Source organism: Sphaerodactylus townsendi, linkage group LG02, assembly GCF_021028975.2.
Source record: "Sphaerodactylus townsendi isolate TG3544 linkage group LG02, MPM_Stown_v2.3, whole genome shotgun sequence".
Taxonomy (NCBI): Eukaryota; Metazoa; Chordata; class Lepidosauria; order Squamata; family Sphaerodactylidae; genus Sphaerodactylus; species Sphaerodactylus townsendi.
In genome coordinates, this window is record NC_059426.1 from 116,226,939 (window position 1) to 116,249,778 (window position 22,840).

The following is a 22,840-nucleotide window of genomic DNA, read 5'->3' on the forward strand; positions in this document are numbered from 1 at the left end:
ATGTAATGAAGGAAGACTTAAAGACACTCAACTGTTACAGAGGCTGATTCCGCATGGGCCAAAAACAGTGGTGTGAGGGTGTGAAAATGGTATAAAAGTATAAAAGGGTTTATACCATTTTCACACTGTTTTCACACGGCTGTTTTTGGTCTATGTGAAATCAGCCAGAAGCTCTGTTGTTTCATAGTAGTTAAATCAGTGTTCCAGATAATTCTGCTTGTTCAAACCCTGAGCTGATTGTGTATACATATGATAGGATACATATCTATCGCAGAAACATTGCCCATAATGAGTAAATTAGCAATTTAACCCTATGCATGTTTACTCAGAAGTAAGTCCCATTTTATTCAGTAGGGCTTGGGGGGCACATGTGGGGGTTTGCCCCCATACTGCTTCAGTTTATTCCCTCCCTGATTTCCGCATGCATTTTTGGTAGGTTTAATTTTTATTCCACCCTTCTTTTCTGGTTTCTTTAAAAAAAAAACAACTTTTAACCTGATCTTCTTCTGGATTTTGCATTGCTTTTTAACTTGTGTGCAATGTTTCTTTTGGTTTTCTGTCCTGACCACTCCCATCCACCTCCAGCCCACTGATGGATGACTGGACTGTAGTCATCATCAAACCATTCCTTTTACCCCTGAAGATGAGTGGTTTTGTTTTTATTTTTAAAACTGTCCTAAAAGATCAATGTATCTATATACTGATGTAAAGATAGGTCAAGCAAGTTCCCTAAATTTCAGTTTCCGTTTTTAAAAAAGAAAAATGACGTCTCTAGAGTCTTTCTTTGCAGAGATATTTTTCATTATATCACCATCAGGGAAGGGGATAGAAACTTACTTTGTTTCCACCCCCCCACCCCACAACAAGAGAGCCTGCTTGACCTATCATTACAATGGTATATCAATATATTGTTATTTTATCATTATTTTTTAAACGTAAATGTGATATTGATATATCAATATAAGGATACAAAAATAAAAAGTTGGTGGTGCTGTGAAGTCACCAATTACAATACTACCCTCCCTTGAAAATCCTGATTATTTTAAGGCTTGTGCAGAAGAAAGTAAATTCCCTCCACATGTGTGAAAATGCAGAGGTAGAGCAGACATGTGGATCAGCTGCCAAGAAAATCAGAAGTTAAGCATGCGGAAAAGCAGAATTGCAACATAAATTGGCATTTATTAGGCAAAAAGTATATCATAGTAGTAATGTATGACTATAGATCAAGGGCAGTATTATTTACTTTTTGTTAGATGAAACTGTTTACTCTTATTTATTATGTGAAAAAAATACATTGTGAGGGAGAGGGGAGTGAAGGAGCAAAGTAGCCACTTCCACAATGATCTGGAGAACTTCAGGAATCTTCATCTTGGAATGTGTGTTTTCATTATCCTTTGGATATTCCAAAACTGTTCAGCCACTTATAAATCTAGTTCATTAACTTGCAACCATACATCTGTGCCCATTACTATTAAATGAAGAATTTTGGAGCACTGGACTGTGGGCCTGACAACATCTCAAAAGATTGCTCCCTGAAATTAAGAGGATGGGGAGGGTCTGGTAAACGACACCCACTCTTTCGTATTTCTGCAGAGCTCTGAAATAAATGCCCTTTCTTGGAACGATAAAGTGCTATTGAAATTAGGGGCATTTGACTCGAAAGAGAGAGGACGGTTTCCGGGTGCGTTCTAAATTCCCTTCCTTTTGCTCTGGAGGGGATCTCAGTTGCAAAGGCATTTGTTTCTGCCCGGGAACTATTTCCTTCGCGACCGCGTCTGGTGTCCTGGAGACCGCAGGGGAGGCGAAGAGAAGATGCTGAACGTCGACCGTCTTTCCCAGTCTGGACTCGACTATCTGGGTGAGGCTCAGCCGGACGCCGCGTGCGAACCAGCCCGCCTGTCTGCTTTCTCTCCGCAGAAGCGGGGCTGCGGTTGCAACTCGTTATAAATATGCTGTGCGAAATCCACCTCTATCTTCTTCCCGGGGGAACCTCTGGGAGAAGAATAGAACTCCTTTGCGCCTTTCATTTCCCACCATCTACCCCCGTTTTCCTCGTAGATGCCGCATGACTTGGCGCAAGGCTGTTGGGTGTGCAGATGGGGAGGAAGAGCTTGGCAGGGGCTGGGGTTTGGCCGAAGGGCTTTTCTGCCGATCAGCATCAGGTGGATCAATTCTCAATAGCATCCTACTCTCTTCTACAATTTCTAAAATGCGCAATGGTAGTTTGGATGCTGCGCGGAGCAGTAGAAAAGAGTCCTTGAAGACATCGCATGCTAGTTTCATTTTATTTTACTTGAAACACGCTGACTTCACATTATTTGTAGAGAAAATAAAAATGGAATATAGTGTCTCCCAAGACAGCTAATAACACAAGAAATATGATTTCTAATCATTCTAAACATTCCTCATCTGTAATTGAGTTTGCCAGCCTCCATGGAGGTCAGGCCTGGAGATCTCCCAATTGATTTCCAGACTACATGGATTAGTTCCCCTTAAAAAAATGAATGGGGGGGGGGGCGGGGCGGGGGGAATGACCACTCTGGAAGGTGAGCTGTACGGCATTATAACTCAGTGAGGTCCTTCCGCTCTCCGGACTCTGCCCCCCTGAACTTCACCCTCAAATCTCCAGGACTTTTCAGCTACAAGTTGGCAGCCCTATTAATTCAAATACAAAATGGAATTTTCATCTGGACAGTTTGAGTTGCAGGCTGATCAGTGGGTTCGCAGAACTACACTGGGCACACTTACCTATCACAATACTAGGGGTGGGATTATTTGAGATTATTTGAATCAGGCTAATGCAATCCTATACTGATTTTCTCAACAGAAAGCCTTGTTGTATTCAGTGGGACTTACTCCCAGGTAAATGCAGTGCCTTTTGTGCTAAATGTCGGCGTTTGGTGGTTTGGCAGTTTTGGTATCCTGGGATCAATCTTTGGATGGATCCAAAGTAAGGCTCCTTTGTGTGTCAGACTGGAGCTTATGCACTGGAGCTTATGCACTGGAAGAATAATATGGCTGAAAGAAATCTAAATTAAACAACCATAATAACTTTGATAACCAAGGTTTGAACTCTTCCTAAAAGGCAAAGAGTGCTGTTGCAGTTTGAGATTAAATAATAACATTCACATGTTTTATTTATGTTAAAATAACCATATTCTGCCAAAACAAAATATTCTGAAGGCACCTTCTTTCTACAAAACTGACAAAATTGGTCTGAATAACCAGAGTAGATTTGATTTAAATAAAATTGTTTTAAATCATGGTTTAAATCACTGATTTATATTATGGTTTTCTATGTAAAGACTCATTCTGGCTGATATAATCATAGTATTTACATGAAGGTTTCATTTTTAGAATCATGCCTGTCTTTCCCATAGGTAGAGAAACTTAATTAAAATATTTCCAAACTTGGTCTCTTTTAAGGCTTCTGCCATAATAGATTTTCTCTTCCAGAAAGAGTATAATATGAAAAACCTCAGGGCATACACACAAAGATCCCGTCTCCTCACACTTAGTTCCTTGTGCTACTGTATTCTACTCCAAACAATCTTCCACTCATTAAACTTCTTGAAAATTAGCACTTAAGAGTTAAGGAGTTGATTCTGTATCCCTGGGTTTGTGAAAGAACAATGTGATTTAAGGTCTTTTCACAACTCTGTATCTTTATTCCATAAAATTTTTACTGTGAAGAAGAGTCATTTTGCCTTAGAAGACATAAATGCACAGTTTTGAGAACTGCAGAACCAAGCATGTGTGATAATATCTTCTAGATGGAAAAACCAACTGCCCCAGATTATTTTATAGAAACCTCTGGAATGTGAATGGATTAAGGGAATTTATTTACCAAAAAATCAAACATTGCATAAATATGCAGTCTCATAAGAACATAAGAACATAAGAACTAGCCTGCTGGATCAGACCAGAGTCCATCTAGTCCAGCATTCTGCTACTCGCAGTGGCCCACCAGGTGCCTTTGGGAGCTCACATGCAGGATGTGAAAGCAATGGCCTTCTGCTGCTGCTGCTCCTGAGCACCTGGTCTGCTAAGGCATTAGCAATCTGAGATCAAGGAGGATCAAGATTGGTAGCCATAGATTGACTTCTCCTCCATAAATCTGTCCAAGCCCTTTTTAAAGCTATCCAGGTTAGTGGCCATCACCACCTCCTGTGGCAGCATATTCCAGGACAATTAATCACACGCTATGAAGAAGTGTTTCCTTATTAGTCCTAATTCTTCCCCCCCCAGCATTTTCAATGAATGCCCCCTGGTTCTAGTATTGTGAGAAAGAGAGAAAAATTTCTCTCTGTCAACATTTCTACCCCATGCATAATTTTATAGACTTCAATCATATCCCCCTCAGACGTCTCCTCCAAACTAAAGAGTCCCAAACGCTGCAGCTCCCTCATAAGGAAGGTACTCCAATCCCTTCAATCATCCCTCACCTTCTCTGCATCTCTTTTCTATCTCTTCGATATCCTTTTGGAGATAGGTTAACATGCTTAAGAACATAAGAACATGCTAGCAAGAACTAGCCTGCTGGATCAGACCAGAGTCCATCTAGTCCCAGCATCTCTGTTACTGGGTGAGGGCCCACCAGGTGCCTTTGGGAGCTCACATGCAGGATGTGAAAGCAATGGTCTTCTCTCTGCTGCTGCTGCCCTGGAGTTAGGACCTTGGTCTGCTAAGGCATTAGCAATCTGAGATCAAGGAGGATCAAGATTGGTAGCCATAGATTGACTTCTCCTCCATAAATCTGTCCAAGCCCTTTTTAAAAGCTATCCAGGTTAGTGGCCATCACCACCTTCTGTGGCATGCATATTCCAGGACAATTAATCACACGCTCATTGAAGAAGTGTTTCCTTTATTAGTCCCAATTCTTCCCCCCCCAGCATTTTTCAATGAATGCCCCCCTGGTTCTTAGGTATTGTGAGAAAGAGAGAAAAATTTCTCTCTGTCAAGCATTTCTACCCCATGCATAATTTTATAGACTTGAATCCATATCCCCCTCAGACGTCTCCTCTCCAAACTAAAGAGTCCCAAACGCTGCAGCCTCTCCTCATAAGGAAGGTGCTCCAATCCTTCAATCATCCTCGTTGCCCTTCTCTGCACTTTTTCTATCTCTTCGATATCCTTTTTGAGATAGGTTAACATGCTACATAAAAAATTAATCCTTATTTCATGGTAACCTTTGGATTATAATGTATCTTAAAAACAAAATTATTTAAACTATCTTTAGGTAGATTTCTTCTTCAAAGGCCTTTTATTTAAAAATCTGATCTAAATTTTAAAAATCTGATTTTTAATTTTTTAAAAAAATCATTGATTTTTATCCATGCTGTGATTTATAGATAAAATCATTAAGTCATTAAATGAAAAGGTGATGCTTTTTGAGCATTCTGAAGACAGCTATACCTTAGTACAGCTTTATAGTAATCCTGTCAGAGGCATCAGTATTATCATCTGTACTGCAAATGGGGCCTGATGCTGAGAGGTAATGGCTTGTCTAAAATGTTGTCCACATAGGGACAAGTTTGTGTAGGGGCTCCATTGCTGCTGTGACTGTTGATACAACACAGTGCCAACAAGGCTTCCACATGGCAGATTTTCCCATAGTTTCCATCCCCCAGTAGCCATTAACCCCCTTCAAATAGGCCACTAGGGGTTTTTCAGATTTTAAAAAATGGGCAATTGGATATCTTTGTATCATTATAACAACCTGTATATCTGGTTCTCTGGATTTCTGCTTTCATATTTTAAAAGCAAGTCTCTCGCCCCTTTTACTGTGGAGATGTGCCTTTTGCCTTATTTCTCTGTGACATAAGGAGTTAGAGTCTTACTTTTTTGGGTATGGATAAATAAATGTAGAGCAGGGTGTCATCAGGGTTCTGATTACAGACTATTCCAAAATGATGCATTATTTTCCCTAACAATTGAGTAGCATGTCAGATATGAATGTAGGAAGAACCTTCTAGTCAAGTATACCGTTTCGCACAGTGGCCAATGAATTGTCTGGCAGGGCCAAACAAACAGGGCACAAAGGCTGAGGCTGTTACCTGTTGTGGCCTTTCCAACACAGATATTCAGATGAAGGCTACCTGCAGTTACCATGGCTGCTATCCATTTATAGACCTCGCCTCCAGGAATCTGTCTGGTTTCAATTCCCACATAATAGATGGATTTGATCTGCTTGTCCATTTAAGAATGTTTAAATTATTGTGTTTATATTCAGATGAATATGTTTTATGAAACAGGTTAAAAAATCCAGTAGCTTTACACCAACATGAATCTTCTGCTCTATACAGAATCCATTTCCCCAAAAGTGGGCCTCTGTTAATGTAAAGAAAATGTTGGTTGTGTAAATTCTTCAGTCACATTTAGAACACCTGCTATGCTCCAGTATCATTTTATTTTAAAAGGAGTACTTTATTTTTATATGATAGCCATAAAAGCTGTTGACGAAGGGTTTGTTTGATTAATGGGAATCCAGTAAAGTAAGCAGTGTTTTAAAAAGTGCTTTTAAATCCTTCTCTTTCTGCATTGACCTTGCATTTGTTTAAACAAAATTCTTTGGCAAGAATAGGAGCCTTTCTCCAGGTGCTTTATTGTGTTTCTCAGGGTCTTATTAATGGCATTATATTGCTTTGAGATTACAGGTACTTTGTGATTAGAGAAACCGAATCATGTTAATCTCATTCATAAGTTTGTTTGTTGCCGCATGCTGTCATATCAGGTATTCTTTGAAGAGTTTCTAATTCAACCCTTCTCTTCTGGGATGGGCAAAACTGTCTTTAAACCCTGACACAGAAAAGGAACAGGGCTGGTAAAGAGATGCTTTCTGTCCATGTTTTTTGTAAACATTCCCTGTATTAGTTTGTCCTTGAGACTTAATATTTTATAGATTCAGTGCTAATTTATTTATTTAAATATCTGTATCCCATTTTCCCCCAAAACCTCAAGCAGCATGCAAACATTAAAACAGCTATTATAAAGCCATAACCAAAAGATGACAAAATCAAAGCTAGAAACACCAATAAAAAGACCAAAAACAGCTAAAAGTAGAAAGAAGCAGCAAAGCATGATCAGTATCTTGTTGGAATCCAGAAAAGATATTGTAATGCTTACATTTCAGTGTCCTTGCTATAATACAGTATTTTACAGTATCTTCTCAACACCTTCCTCAGGGTTAGACAGAAAAGACAGACAGAGAGCATGTGCATTGTATGCCATCTGATTATGGGTAACACTAATGCCCAAGATAATTTGTTGCTGCAGGCTATTGTATCAGGTATTCTTTGAACAGTTTTTTGGTCTGTGCCCAAGTCTCAAGACAACCTCCCCAGGCAGTTGCATGTAGATGTTAAATAGCATTGCAAACAAAATGGAACCTTGCAGGACTTCAGAGTTTAAGGTCATGGCGTTGCATGGACCAGTACAGCTAGATTGGCAGTTCCAAAATATGGAGGCAACTTATGGGTCAAATCTAGTTGTTAAAAAGAGCTTTTGGCTACTGTAGACAACTATTTCTTAAATAATAGAGCTTGGTCTAGCAAAGCCTTTTGTGGTGTCTATAAAATAAAGGTCTGAGTAAGACTAACAATGGGAGTAAGGCACTTTCCAAAGCCATATGCCTTACTGAGTAGTAAACACCTGTATTGTCAGGACTCAGTTTCAGTGTATTTTCTCTTACCCACTTGGCCGCAGCCTTTTGGCACTGACTCAGGGTGGAGACTTTCTAAAATTTACTTTCCTGAACCAGGACCATTGTAATACCATTTCTCTCAGTGCTGTCCTTCATCAGGCACATCAGAAGGATACTGTGAGGAAATGTATTTTTCTCCAAAGGTCTGAACTGAGCAAAACCTTCCCCGTGAGTTTTAAAGGTTTTTTCCTCTTCTCTTGGAAGAGTACAGGCAGAAGGAGAAGTCGATTGCTTCCACCAGAGCCTTAGAAATGCAGGTGGTTGGCCTGGCTAGATACAGTGAGAGGGCTATAGTATACTTATACCCCTCCAACTGGAAAGGTGACACCTTGCAGAATACGGGGATTTGGAAGAGTTAAGATGCTAGAGAAAGTTCAGGAGAAGCTTTTCTGTCTCGGCCTGACCAGGTGGGTGGGAGGGGAAAGAGAGATGATAACTCCTTGGCTCGAAGAGAAGGGTTCTTTTGGGCTGATTCCATAGAGGCAGACCTCACCTGCTGGAGATGGCCATTGCCATGTGCAGACCGAGAGGTCTGAACAGAGGCTGCGAGGTTATGGGAATCTTTTAGAATCATGGTAACCTTGTATGCTAAAGACCCTGTCTTAGGTTAACATCTGCTAGAGCATGTAGAGAAGGAGGGACAGGGGGATTACATGTGTCAGGTGGAGAACTTGGACTGCCTGGGCAGATACCTTGGAGGGCAGGGTGAAACATGGTAGGCAGGCTGTTCTGCCACCGATACCATGGTTGATGGTACTGAAAGTTGTTGGATGGTCCAGCAGTACCAACAAGGATTTATTTTCATCGAAAGCCCAGCATAGGTTATCCACCAGGGGGGTTTCAATTCCTAATGCAGGTCAAAACCTGTGAAATGTATCCAGATAATCAGTTTTATTCAAGAGCCTTTTGTTCAGAGACATCACCACTCCTAGAGTCTGCATAGTTCTGCACAAACTGAAAGGTATCCATTTTAATTGGGCAAACAGCGTTTCACTGATTAATGTGGGATCCAAACTGGAGTGGATACAAGTGATTTTATATGCCAAGTGCTTAGTAAACTGGTCACAGAGCCAGAGAGTGCCTACAACTCTCCTTATGGGAACAATTTATTTTTAGTTTCCTTTCTCACTAAGTTTCAAGTAGATTATAATCAGTAGGATGAAGCATTAATAATCAATCTAACAGAACAAGGGTTGCAGAAATCTGAAACAAAGCATAAAGTATTAGACATGATGTGTTAAACCATGCAGAAAATGGTATTACTTAAGTAGGAAACCATGCAATGAGAGGGAAATTATATAGATGTGATAGTGGCTGAGAAAAACATTGGTAAGCCGAAATTCTGTGCAAAACTTGTGATAAATGACATACATAAGGACAGGAATGTAGAAAAAGGGGGAAAAAAGAATCCAAAACAAGCAAAATATAAATGTAATGTAACTTGAAGGTAGAATGGGCCATAATGGCATCCTTTGCGTGTGTTTAATGTACACTGCTGAAGATTCATGGATGTCTCAAAAATGGAGACCACAGTGGATGAATGAAATAAGAATAATGTTGCTTAGTGTACTGTGTTATTTCCTTTATTTCAGTAAAACTCTCAACAGCTCTAAAATATAGGCTGTTGTTATTCCCATATTTCATTTGGGACACTGAGGCATAAAGGTTGTCCAGGAAGCTGCCAAATGAGTAAATGTCTGAGGTGAGATCCCAGTTCATAGCTCACATTCTTGATGACATTCTTAACTACAGCTACACTCTGTGGCATTTGAATGTTTTTTTCAGTCTGTCTCTTGGATCTTCTGGCTAAGAACTGCCTTTTAGATGAACTGTTTCTGTCAAACCCGAGTTCTAATAGACAGCATGGTTTTCGTCAAGCATTTTGAAATATTTAGTTATTTTCCCTCTTGAATTAAGTTTTCCTTCCCTTTTGTACCAGAACCCTTTCACCTTCATCTTTTGCCAGCTGTGGACCTGTGAGAACATGTGCCAGGGAGGCTTTGCCTTTTGTAAAGACAAGGACTGGCTGATGCCAGAGATTCAGTGATTTCTTATAGAAAGTAAGTGATGGAGTGGTGCTATATTGCTATTGCCAGTCAGAGAGTCCTTGACTCCTTAGTGTCTGAGAAAAATAGCTCCTGGGGCACTGCAGATGTGTTTGATGCTTACTGGCAGCTCAGTTACCCCTTTCTTTCTATTTGGCTGACTGGCTGCCTATATAAGAACTATTTTGTTGTCAGGGAGCGCAGACATGATGGACTTTTCAGTTTTAAAAATAGTAATTGACAAGTGGGAACCCAAAAGGACCTGTGGAAGGTATCTCATTTCCTCCTCCCCCACTCTTTCCTCTTTCCCTTTTGTGAAAGCCCCCATGGACTCTCCCTTTTCCTGCATCCTTCTCTCCTTAGGGTTGCTGGTTTTAGGTTGGGGAATTCCTAGAAATTTGTAGGTAAAGTCTTTGGAAAAGGGGGAGGTTTGGGGAGGGAAGTGATATAATGCCACAGAGTCCCCAAAGCAGCCCTTTTATCTTTGTCCCAAAATGGCAGCTGCCTAGGACTCCATTCACTTCCTACCCTTTTATTGGGCTCAGCTGGAGCACTTTCCTGAGGTCAGAAGAAGACAAAGCACAGGCAAACCAATGAAAGGCACTGAGAGGAAGGATGAGCTGGAGAAAGTTGCAGCAAAGGATGCCTCCTGGTCTTGCAGACAGGAAGCAGGGCCAGCCAAAGTGTGGCACTTCTGCACTGGCCGCTAAAGACTGGCAGTGGTGCAAAGGGAGAGGCTTTCCTGAGGGCAGGCCCTCGCCATAAGGAGGACCACAGCCAGGCAGCAGTAGAGGCCTCATCCAGGAACACTGAGTTTAGGTCAGGGGGGAAGTGATGGTGTGGGTGGAACCAGCCAATCCTGAACCCCAGGGAAGGGCGAGAAAGCATCCCAGGGAGTCTGGTTGGGCCAGGAAGGGAGAGGGTGTGGAGCAACCCCTTTAAGAAAAGCCCAGCAAGCATGGCTGGGAAGAAAGAAGGGTGGCCAGGTACACTGGGGAACCTGTCATCCAAGAAGAGCAAGCGGTTGGATTCATCACTCTCTGTCTCTCTTTCTGATCCAGTGACCAGAAGCAGAATCTGGAGATGTCTGCTCAGGCAACAAAAGGGGCAGAATGTGATGCAGCTGTACCACACACTCTTTTACTCTGGATCACAATAATTTGACTAAAACACACAAGGGGAGGCAAAAAAGTAATAGCACTGTGACCAGAAGCAAGAGGAAAGAGGGCCTTTCTCAACATCGGTGCATGACCAATTAAAAAAACACATTTGTCTTCAGTAGAAATAGCATTCGGATAGTTTTGCTATTGCACCACTGAGGGCCCCTCCGCACTGTAGGATTTGACCTTAGTTCGACGTAGGTCTGACCCGGGTACTCCGCACAGCCATAGGGTTCGACTCGTGTCTGTCTCTACTCCCCCCCCACCGTCAAATTTTCAAGCTCGACTGGAAGGTACGACTTTTTGCCGAACTCGGGTTGCACTCAAGCCGAAGCTGGTGGAGTGCGGAATCTCCCTCACCTCGACTCTGCCAGCCAGCCAATCACAGTGCAGTATTTCGGCCATGTGCAGAACGGGAGACTCCACGGCCCCGGCGCAATAAAGCAGTGCCTTCAAAAAAACCCTTCTCATGCACGAACGGCAACGGCTCCAGTCTAGCCTGCTACGTTCTGCTCCGAGTAGAGAAAGGCTTCGTGAAAATGCAGATTCCCACCGAATTTTAGACAGGGCGGAAGTGGCACTTGTGGCGATTGTCACAATGTAGCTCCCTACGTGGCAAAGCGAAAGGGGATCGCCATGCCATTAACACGCTTTCCCCCTGCCATAGGAACAGCAGCCAATGTCGGGAAGCGAGGAGTTTAAAGATGCGAGGAGGTAAATCCCGCCCTCTTGGAACTCAGGTCCAGGAGAGGCGATCTTGAAAGCTAAGCTGTTAGTGCGGAATAAGACTGCACATAGATAAGACTGCACATCCAGCAATTTATCCATTGCAAAAGGCATCACTGTCCATTCAGGGTGGAGTGCAGCCACAAATGCAGCATTTGATTGCCAGGCCTTGGCTGAAAAAATCTGCAAAGCAGTCACCTGGTCATCCATTTCTACTCTAGTTGAGTATAAGATAAACTCATCCTCTTCTGCCAATGCAGCTTTTGGTCATAACATTTTTCAGCAAATGGTGAAAGAGACATAATGTCCTCTAGAAATACCAAGGATACCACTCTACATAGAAGTCCTTAGATAGAATGCCCCCCCTCTTCCTCAGAGTGGGAACAGAATGTTTGATAATTACTGCGAGGGTTCCTTCTACTCTGAGGTAAGGAGGGCATCTTGCCCACCCGAAGAATGAAGAAGGATCCCAGAAGAATTCTATAATGATGTACTTCTGGCTAAAAAAAGGATCCACACAATTCATCCTGGTGATGTGCTATTATTCGATATGGACCAACATCTCACCAAAAGAAAGAGAGGAGGAAGCCCCATTCTCTTGTCTTAATCTGTAGTGCTTTATTCCCATTATAAAAGTTTTTCCATCCATCCATCCATCCATCCATCCATCCATCCATCCATCCATCCATCCATCCATCCATCCATCCATCCATCCATCCATCCATCCATCCATCCATCCATCCATCCATCCATCTGATTTAATATACCGTCAGCTCCTACCTCCATCTTAAAATCAGATGATGACATAAAAAATGGACTCATTGGCCAGTTGGCATAATATGGACAAGCTCCCGAGGTGGAATATGGGGCTCAGGGGATGGCACCTTCAATGGCCGACCTCCCCCAAAGCCCACCGGAACAACTCCGTCTTGCAGACCCTGCAGAACTGTTCTAGGTCCTGCCGGGCCCAGATGGCTGAAGGGAGAGTGTTCCACCAGGTAGGGCACTAAAGGCTCGGGTAGAGGCCAGCCGTATCATGGAGGGGCCCATGACCACCAGCAAATTGGCCTCTGCCGAATGCAGAGGTCAAACAGAGACATATGACAGTGATGGCGAACCTTTTAGAGACCGAGTGCCAGGAGCAGAGCGGGGGGAAACTGCGCCCGGGGCACATGTGTGCCCTGTGCCCCTGCCACACCCCCATCCACCCCTGCCCTGCCCTGGAATGCCCCGAAACACCCCCCATGCTCCCGGAACACCCTCACTATGCCCCGCAGGGGAATAAGCCCAGTGCGTTGTGCACCCCTCGTCCCCTTGGCGCTATGCCACTGCTGAGTGCCCAAACCGCCCAAAGAGGGCTCTGAGTGCTACCTCTGGCACGCATGCCATAGGTTCACCACCATGGACATATGAGGACAGACAGTCCCTAAGATATGAAGACCCCAGGCTGCGGAGTGCCTTAAAGGTTAAAACCAACACCTTGAAGAACAGTGGAACAGGAAGTGGAAGTTTTAGTCCTGCCTCTAAGCAACCAGTGGGAATAACTCTATATAGAAGATGCCCTCTTTGCCTCCAAGCAGAAGGAACCTTCATGGTAATTGTTTGACTTTATTTTGACTTGTCTATGGACTCCTCAAAAGTATCGGCTTTGTTGAAGACATGGGAAAAATTTATGTATTCAGTGTCTTAGGTAAAGATTTAAAAAACAGTGAAAGGATACGAGTCTGCTGTATTTGTGAGCTTAGCTGTATGGGTACGTTTTGTGCTACAGTGCACTAGCCTTGAATGAGTAAAGAAAGCAAGTATTGTAGTCTGCATATCACTTACCTTGGGGTAGTAACATTGACGTTAGTGGGTCTCTTCTGGAACTACTGCTTTGTGGCTTACAATTTCAGGCTGCAGTTCTAAAAACACTTGATTATAGACATCAGCTCCACTGAAATCATTAGGAAAAGTATCCAAGCAAATAAATGTTCTATATTCTTTAAGATTTTTTAAAAATTAATCCTTCCAATCTTGGGGTTAGTTTTCAAAACTTTTAGCACAAGCCAACTTCCAGTGTCTGAAATGGGAAATAGTGAATCTGATATACTTGCACTGTGTCAGATATTTGTATTTTTAGTATTTCAGTTAATGAGGCATAGAACCAACAAAGATTGGCCTTATTATTCAGTGCAGCTTGTTCCTGACTTTCAGCACCTTCAACTTTGCCAGCATGGGACCAGCTGCCAAGACAAAACGGTCCTCATGTGCACGTCTCTCCCACTCTCTTGGCTGACAGTTTGAATAGTTCAGTGGACTGTAGCTGTTATGGCAGGACATGTTTTGAGAGTGTAAAGCTCAACCATAGTCGCCTGGCCACAGGCATTGAAAGATAAGGGCTGAAATGGGAAATGCCTTAATTTAAAGGAAGAAATCTACATATAGAAATCAAAGTCCTGTAATCGTGTGCTCTTGGCAGCCTGTAGATATACATACTGCCCAACAAACCTTTAACTGCTTTTAAAATATCCCTAAGTTTAAAAAGTATTTTGAGATTTTGGCATTTTTAAAACTGCTAAATATTTAACTGATAGAAAAAACCTATATTTGTGCTGTAGTGCTAACATTTATTTATTTATTTTTATTTTATCAATTTTATATACCGCCCTCCCCTGAAGGGCCCAGGGCGGTGTCCAACATCAATCATAAAAACATTTAAAATCAGCTAAAACAATCAATACCCAATAATTAAAAAACCATACATACATTACAGACGGCTTCAAAACTCCCACCCCTCCCCCTATCTTGTACCCACAGGAGGCTAGCTGTTTATTATATGGCGAGATGCCGATGTTACCCTGGCTGGCCAAATGCCTGGCAGAACAGATCTGTTTTACAGGCCCTGCAGAAACTCTGTAAGTTTCGCAGGGCCCTGATCTCACCTGGGAGCCTGTTCCACCAAGTAGGGGCCAGGGCTGTAAAAGCCCTGGCCCTTGTAGAGGCCAGCCAGATCGCTTTGGGACCAGGGATCACTAGCAGGTCCGCCTCCGAGGCGTTGAGGCAGAGGTGGGATCCAACCAGTTCTCACCACTTCTCTACTAATTTTTTTTGAGTACTGAGAAGCAACCTCCCTGCCCAATAGGGACTGGAGGTGTGTGTGTGCGGCGGCGCCACTGTTTGAATCCCACCACCATCGGAACCTGTTATTAAAATTTTTGGATCCCACCACTGAGTGGAGGGATCTAGAGGGGCGATACGCAGATATGCAGGTCTGAGGCCGTGAAACATAGAAATTTAACGTCTGGAACATATCTATGTGCGGGGGAGGGGGTGCTGGTTGGTAGAAATGCACAGAAAATAAGATTTTCTCTTTTTTTGGTAGAAATGCACAAAAATGAAGATTTTCTGACTTTTTTTGCAGCCTTGCTGCCATTGTTACCGCACATAAGATGATTCCTGCTCAATTCAAATAATTTAAAGCAGTGTAACCTTTATACAATTTGATATACAGAACAGTCATATATGCATGTACAGATAAGAATAGACAAGCAATGCCAAATAATTATGGAATTCTGGGTACTAGCAGAAAATTATGGATTCATCTGTCTCCCTTTATCGGTGTCATCAAGTGGGTGAGGAATTTTTTGTTTCATTTAGCATGCTCACATTAAAGGTTATTTGATCTTTAACCTATTCATAAATGATCTGGAAGTAGGGGTGGGTAGCGTGGTGGCCAAGTTTGCGGATGATACCAAATTATGTAGTGTGGTGAGAACCGCAAAGGATTGCGAAGAGCTCCAAGCGGACCTTGATAAATTAGGTGAGTGGGCTAAGAAATGGCAGATGCACTTCAATGTAGCAAAATGTAAAGTGATGCACGTAGGGGCAAAAAATCCAAACTTCACATACATGCTACAGGGGTCAGTGCTATCAGTCACAGACCAGGAAAGGGATTGGGGCGTCTTAGTTGATAGTTCCATGGGAATGTCAACTCAATGCATGGCAGCTGTGAAAAAGGCAAACTCTATGCTGGGGATCATTAGGAAAGGAATTGAGAATAAAACTGCAAAGATTGTCATGCCCTTATATAAAGCAGTGGTGCGACCACACTTGGAGTACTGTGTTCAGTCCTGGTCGCCACATCTCAAAAAGGATATTGAGGAGATAGAAAAAGTGCAGAGAAGGGCAACAAGGATGATTGAGGGACTGGAGCACCTTCCCTATGAGGAGAGGCTTCAGCACTTGGGACTCTTTAGTTTGGAGAGAAGACGTCTGAGGGGGGATATGACTGAAGTCTGTAAAATTATGCATGGGATAGAAAATGTTGACAGAGAGAAATTTTTCTCTCTTTCTCACAATACTAGAACCAGGGGGCATTCATTGAAAATGCTGGGGGGAAGAATTAGGACTAATAAAAGGAAACACTTCTTCACACAACGTGTGATTGGTGTTTGGAATATGCTGCCACAGGAGGTGGTGATGGCCACTAACCTGGATAGCTTTAAAAGGGGCTTGGACAGATTTCTGCAGAAGTCGATGTATGGCTACCAATCTTGGTCCTCCATGATCTGACATTACAAATGCCTTAGCAGACCAGGAGCTTGGGAGCACCACCAGCAGCAGGCCATTGCTTTCACATCCTTCATGTGAGCTCCCAAAGGCATCTGGTGGACCACTGCGAGTAGCAGAGAGCTGGACTAGATGGACTCTGGTCTGATCCAGCAGGCTTTTTCTTATGTTCTTCTTATGTTCCTATGATAGTTTATTGATTTTATTGATTTATTTAATAACTAGTGGACCTGGCCACGCTTTGCTGTGGCTTACAGGGGGGGCAGGGGGTTAGGAACAGAAGGAAGGAGGAAAGGGAGAGGCGTACCGGCTGTTCCCTGCAGGTTGGTGTGGAATGACCCGTCTTCTTCTCCCTGTGTGTCCTCGGCGATTTGGAGCAAAGCAGGGAAAGGAGGAGGAAGTTGAGTGGCGTACCGGCTGCTCCAAGCGGCTTTGGTTGGCACGCTCCTCCTTCCTGTGCCGGTGATTGTCCACGGCTGTTTCCCGGTGTGCTGAGGGTGGTGAGTTCAGCGTGGAAGGGAGGAGGAAGGAGAGAGGCTGACAGTTTCCATGGCGCTTTGCTGTGAGTGCTCCTCAGCAGGGGGCCTTGGCCGGCGGGAGCGCTCACGGCAAGGCGAAGGCGGGCAAGGCACGGCCCCCTGAGATACGGCGGCCCCTCATTGGTCCGTGGTGGCTTTCCCTAAACATGAGTTTTACCGGACTCAGGAGTGACCTTGGAGCCCGGTGAAGCCGCCGAAACATGCCCGCCAGGGGAACAGACGTCGTGGCCAAATTTGGTGGTGATCAATCCAGGCTTTTCGGCGTTAGGGCATCAGTAACACATACATGGTTAGCTTTTTATATATATAGATTTTAAATGTTTAAATTGTTCAGATGTTTAAATTTTTAATGTTTGTTGCCTTGAGGACCCTGTTTGGGTAGCAAGGTGGTCTAAAATTTTTTAAATAAATAATAAATTTGTTGGAAGAGAATATAATTACACTTCAAAAACAAAAGCCATGTAATTCTTTTTATTTGGACTAATAAAATATCACCAATTGATGTTCATTTTGAGTACTCCAGAACTCTGTATTTGACTGCATTTTTTTGGAGGGATGAAGAGGGAGATATTTTAGATCATGATGCTAAGGTCTCTTTTCTGCATCTTGCACAGAATATGCTGCAGGCTTGAGCAGACTGTATAATACTGTGTGGAGATGGTGTCAAGTTTTACCTCAGCCTTCAGGAATGGAAGAGAAAAAATATTTGAAAGTATAAAAACAAATAGTTGATTTATTGTGCTTGTAGTGACAGCACACTGATCTAGTGATAGATCAAGAGGCAAAATGTAGTATTCTATATTTCTTCAGAGGTATACTACTTTAGATGAGATATTAGATAGGCAATCAGTGGAATAAATTGGAATAAGAGATTACCTAGAGTCTAGAGTAGGGAACATAATATCACATATATTGTCTACTTAAGATCACTTTGTGTGGAATGGTTACCCTGCAAACTATTTATCTGTTGTGTCAAACTCTGTCAGAGCAGTGAATTAATAGATGAACTTCTTCTCCATGTGGCTTTTCAATCTGTTTTTGTGCCCCTTTATCATATGAGCCACCATTATCCACTAGGGCAGGGTCCTTGGGCTGCTCTAGATCCCACCCAGATAATTGTACACAGGGTATTGCTATTTTTGTCTATGAAATTTCAGTGTGTCACCATGAGCTCCACTAACCTACAATTGCTCCTCTGACTGTACAGCCATCAGCTCCATCTGCCATTCTCTGCCACCTGCCTCTGTCATTCACTCCACCAATGTTATTTATCTCCTCTTCTGAACACTGTTCCTTAACCCATAAGCAGTCATCATCACTTCTTGAGAGCTGGATAAATTCATCAAGCAGTTGCCCAAAGGACGGGTGTGAGGCAGCATTATTAAATGGTAGCAGATTATTAGTAATTTTATTTTACATAAAAATTTAAAACACACACATACACACCTGCCACTTGTAGAGGTGGCAGTAAGGCTGATTGGTAGGATGTCTCATTTAAGATTGTGGGACTTGCATTGTGAGATCAACATTGATGGGCATTTGAGAAATTTATTTGGGGAAGGAGCAAAGGTGGGGGATGATTGGAAAGAAAAATTACTGAGCTTTGTGGGTAGGGGACAGAGAGAGCTTGGAGTAGAAGAGAAAAAAGGGATTTGATCAATCAAGCAATTCAAGAGTAAGGTAAGGCCAGAAAAAAATAAGCGGCAATGCACAGCCTAAGCTGGCTTCAGTGGATTTGTGGCACTCAGCTAGTTGTTCAGAGGTAAGAGAAAATCACTCTGCACTTGCTCAAAGGCATTTTATTTTGCATATTCTATTATTCATCTCACTGGTGGGTGCATACTGTGTAATTTTGTTAAAATGACTTGATTTGTGGATGCAGCTTTCTAAAACTTTTAAATTGAAGAGGTAATCATTTTTTGTTATTAGTTGGGCAAGTGGAGAACCTTCACGGGCTCAGGGGGCATCTCAATTTCCCCTGTATCCCTTTCCCCCATTATTTCCTCTTTTCCTTCCCTGGCAGCCCATCTCCCATTTCCTTCCTTCCTTCCTTCCTTCCTTCCTTCCTTCCTTCCTTCCTTCCTTCCTTCCTTCCTTCCTTCCTTCCTTCCTTCCTTCCTTCCTTCCTTCCTTCCTTCCTTCCTTCCTATGAATCAACTTACCTTTATCTATTTTCTGTCCTCAGCTTTCCCTCCTTCCCTCACTGAGGCAGGGTCTTCCATAGAAAAGTTGGTTCATTTGCACAGAGGTTGCTTTTTTGTCCCTTTCTCCATTTTGTAGATTTATTGATGATGTGGTCCAGCTAGGAATATGATGTTTGTAAAAAAATTTTTTTGAGCTAGGCTTATAAACTACAATATCTTAGATGATTTTTTAAAAACCAAGTGTTCCGAATCTGGGATTCATCATCTTTTTTCGGCTATGATCAATTAGGTATACATTTTGCAGAAATAGGAATTGGTTGGGAAATACTGTGACACTGCTTCATTCCTGTGGTTGTTGTTCCCCTCTCCAACTGCATCTTTTTGAGAGAGGGAGGTTTTCTGTGGTTCCCCTGCAAGATTTCCCGACGTACTGTGATGCAGACTTTCCTGGAAGATTGTACCCAAACTGGGTTTGGGATCTGCATGGATGGGAAGTTATAGATTCCTGTACCTCTCATCTCCATCAACCTCTTCTCCATTTTCCCTCATGCCCACCATTCTCCTTCCCTGCATCCAGTAGGTTTCTTGCCGTTAAATAATAGTAAGGGGAAGGTACACACACAATAATGATAAGAGAAAATTTGTACTCACCAGGCTGAAGACTAAAAAGTCACAAGGTATTTTATGACATCATGGCAATGTTTAAGAATTATTTCAAAACAAATTTGTACAATACAGGCACACTGTATCTGGCTAGCTGCTGCTGTTATTGTGTTAAAATTTGCTGTGTGCCTGTATTGTACAAATTTGTTTTGAAATAATTCTTAAACATTGCCATGATGTCATAAAATACCTGGTGACTTTTTAGTCTTCAGCCTGGTGGGTACAAATTTTCTCTTATCATTATTGTTAAATAATAGTAGGCATATCACTCTGTCGCAATATACCTACTACTAATTCTTTAAAAAATTCTGCCCAAAAGCCCTCTTATGGTGAGTAAGGGCAGGGTGTGAGGGAACAGGTGGGAGGGAAAGCATGGAGAAATTCCCGGTGCAGAGGCTGTTGTGTGTGTGAATGCTTTTGCATTTGCAGCAGTAGTGAGAGCAAAACAGGGGAATCCTCCTCCTGTGGAAGCAGCCATTGCAAACAACCATTGTAGCATCATGATAAGGATTTTAATTACTGTACATTAAGGGATGTACTCAAGAAGATAAAAATTACATGTTACATGCCTGTGGGCTCAGATTACATGACTGTTCAGTACCAAGTATATGTTTCACTTCATGGCATGTGTAACAATTATCCTGTATTCAGAGCTTTGAGCGTAGGAGCAGACCGAGTCAGAAGGGTGTCTCCGTGTCCATGATGTTAGAAAATGCTGTGAGATGCTATGGAGAAAGAGGACCGGCGTGTTGTAGTTGGGCTTAATGAGTAAACTGGCTCACATCTTTTCTGGGAGGAGTGATCTCTGAGCACAAAAATTCTGGGAGGAGTGATCTCTGAGCACAAAAATTGGGCATGGAGGCAAAAGGGTGGGCGGGAAGGGATGGAAACAACCTGGCTGCTGTTAACTAAGGAGTATGACTGAGTTGCACGACTTGCTCTACCCTGAGGGGACACAGGTGTGTGGAGTTATTTTTCTTTAATCACTCACATAAATTAAAATGTATTCCTTTGCATTAAAATAATTAAATAAAGCTACGCCCTGTATCTTTTATTGCCAGATAATATCTTTGAACCTCTGGCTTGCTGTCTTACTATCACCTGCAAGGTATTTTCCAGGGAGTGCTTCACCCATTCTACTGTTATACTAAGCTGTGTTCTAGACAGTAGAAAAATCTCAGATAGCAATCAGAACTCACGTGAAGTTTTAATCATGGTGCCCACTAGCAAATCGACTTCCATTAGAGGTGCCAAACATAAGTGAAGTAGATTTGCTAAGGCAATTAAAGTGGGTTGCAGAACTCTGATGGTTCTTTGTAAGCAGTGGCGTAGGAGAGTTAAGAGCTCGTGTATCTAATCTGGAGGAACCGGGTTTGATTCCCAGCTCTGCCGCCTGAGCTGTGGAGGCTTATCTGGGGAATTCAGATTAGCCTGTACTCTCCCACACATGCCAGCTGGGTGACCTTGGGCTAGTCACAGCTTCTCGGAGCTCTCTCAGCCCCACCTACCTCACAGGGTGTTTGTTGTGAGGGGGGAAGGGCAAGGAGATTGTAAGCCCCTTTGATTCTCCTGCAGGAGAGAAAGGGGGATATAAATCCAAACTCTTCTTCTTCTAAGCAGAAGGGAGGGGACATAAACTGTATCAAGCTGTCAAGAAACAGATAACTTCAGTCATTCTTACATCAAATATATTTCCTTGGACTGTTTTCTTAGGGAATTCTACTCTTTGCCCTGGAACTGTTAATATGGAGTTTAAGTATGGGGGCATGTGCTATTATGAGCAACTTTGCAATAACTAGGGCTGCTTCTTTTTCCTTTCTTATATGCTGATTACTGAAGAGAGCTGTGTTCTGTACTCTAATTTGATTAAAATCATCAGCCCAGGGTGTCTATACTTCTCTGAGTGTCTTCAGACTATCCCAGGGTCACTTTTTGCATGCTCTAGTAAGTGTCTCTTGCAGTTTAGACAAATAAAACAGCAAGGCTTTCCTTGAGTGGGAGGGCTAACTCTTCTCCTTTCTTGCAGAGATATTGCCATGAATTAGATGGTTAGTGATAGAACATCCCATGAAACATTTGGGGGTGGTCTGCAAGAGCCTTTGTCTTGGCTATTATCACAGTGATCAAGGTCCATGCCAAATACCCCAGATGTTATGTTTTCCTGGGAAACTAGAGGTAAGAGGCAAGTTTAGAAAAGCCTATTAACAGGATAAAATTCCTGCCCTGTGAATAGAACAACAGTGTACCAGGCACAAACAACAGAGTAACAGAGCACAGTGAACTGATATGTTTTTCTTTCTCTTTTCAGCACAGAGGCATGTCCTCATGTATATGGAAGATGCAGTGAGCCAGCTCCTGGAAAGCAGAGAGGATATTACTCAATATGGTATTGCCAGGTTTTTCACTGAATAGTAAGTACATTAGGATGCTGCCAGTAGGGGCAGCCTAAAAGGAGGTCTTGAAAGCAGGCAAGACACAAAGAGGAAGAAATAGAGCACATGTTGTGTGGTGATAAGAATGCTGAATCATCCTGCACTACTTGCATGCTTAACATACATAAAACCTGAAACTTATCTTATGTCCATGACTATCTTTAAGAAACCTATTCAACCAGCTTCTGTCTTGTTAACAATTGTCCAATCCAGTGAATGCTTGGCAGAAGAAGGTAGTTTCAGAGGAGTTATTAATATTTAAGTTTAATTTGGCCTAGTGAGAATTATTTCTATGAGGAAGCAATACCAACATTATTAGTTTCAAGTTGGTTCCCCCTTTTTAGTTTCCAACATTATTAGTTTCCAACATTTAGTTTCCAACATTATTAGTTTCAAGTTGGTTCCCCCTTTTCACTGCCAACAAGTACTATGTTTCTTTGAATGCAGATGTGATACCATTGTCATGTAGCTATCCTTCTAGTACCTTACTTCTAAAAATGTCTGACTTGGCATCTGATGGAGAACTGATGCTGGCATGGAAGACAAGATCAGTAGCCAGGGTGGACGAAGAAACAGGAAAGCTGCAGAGGATATGTTGCAAAAACCTGGGTCACTGTAAATGTAGACACAAGAATTATTCTACTATATAAAAGCTTACCTGTGTTGGCAACAACTCACTCCTTAAAATGAAGGACTCTGGGAGATGTAGTCCAGAGGGTGCCATTTCCTGAGCAAAGAGGGGCTGACTGGACTGCAACTCCCACAATCCTTTGCTTTACCAATAAGGTCCTCACCAATACAGCTTGCTTCCCTGCTGTCCAAGAAATGGCCTCCCAACCGGCAATTGTACTTGTGGTATTGGGGATAGGAAAGGATTG

At 42.6% G+C, this 22,840-nt stretch overlaps 1 protein-coding gene across 1 annotated transcript in view; it reads left to right on the forward strand.

Annotated features, from left to right (window-relative positions):
• Positions 1 to 1,696: 1,696 nt before the first annotated feature.
• Positions 1,697 to 22,840, forward strand: part of CSTPP1 (centriolar satellite-associated tubulin polyglutamylase complex regulator 1) — a 144,794-nt gene continuing 123,650 nt past the window's right edge. The window contains exons 1-2 of the mRNA XM_048483831.1: positions 1,697 to 1,858; positions 21,839 to 21,941. Of these exons, the coding sequence (XP_048339788.1) occupies positions 1,813 to 1,858; positions 21,839 to 21,941 (149 nt within the window). The 5' untranslated portion in view covers positions 1,697 to 1,812. The remainder of the gene's footprint in view (positions 1,859 to 21,838; positions 21,942 to 22,840) is intronic.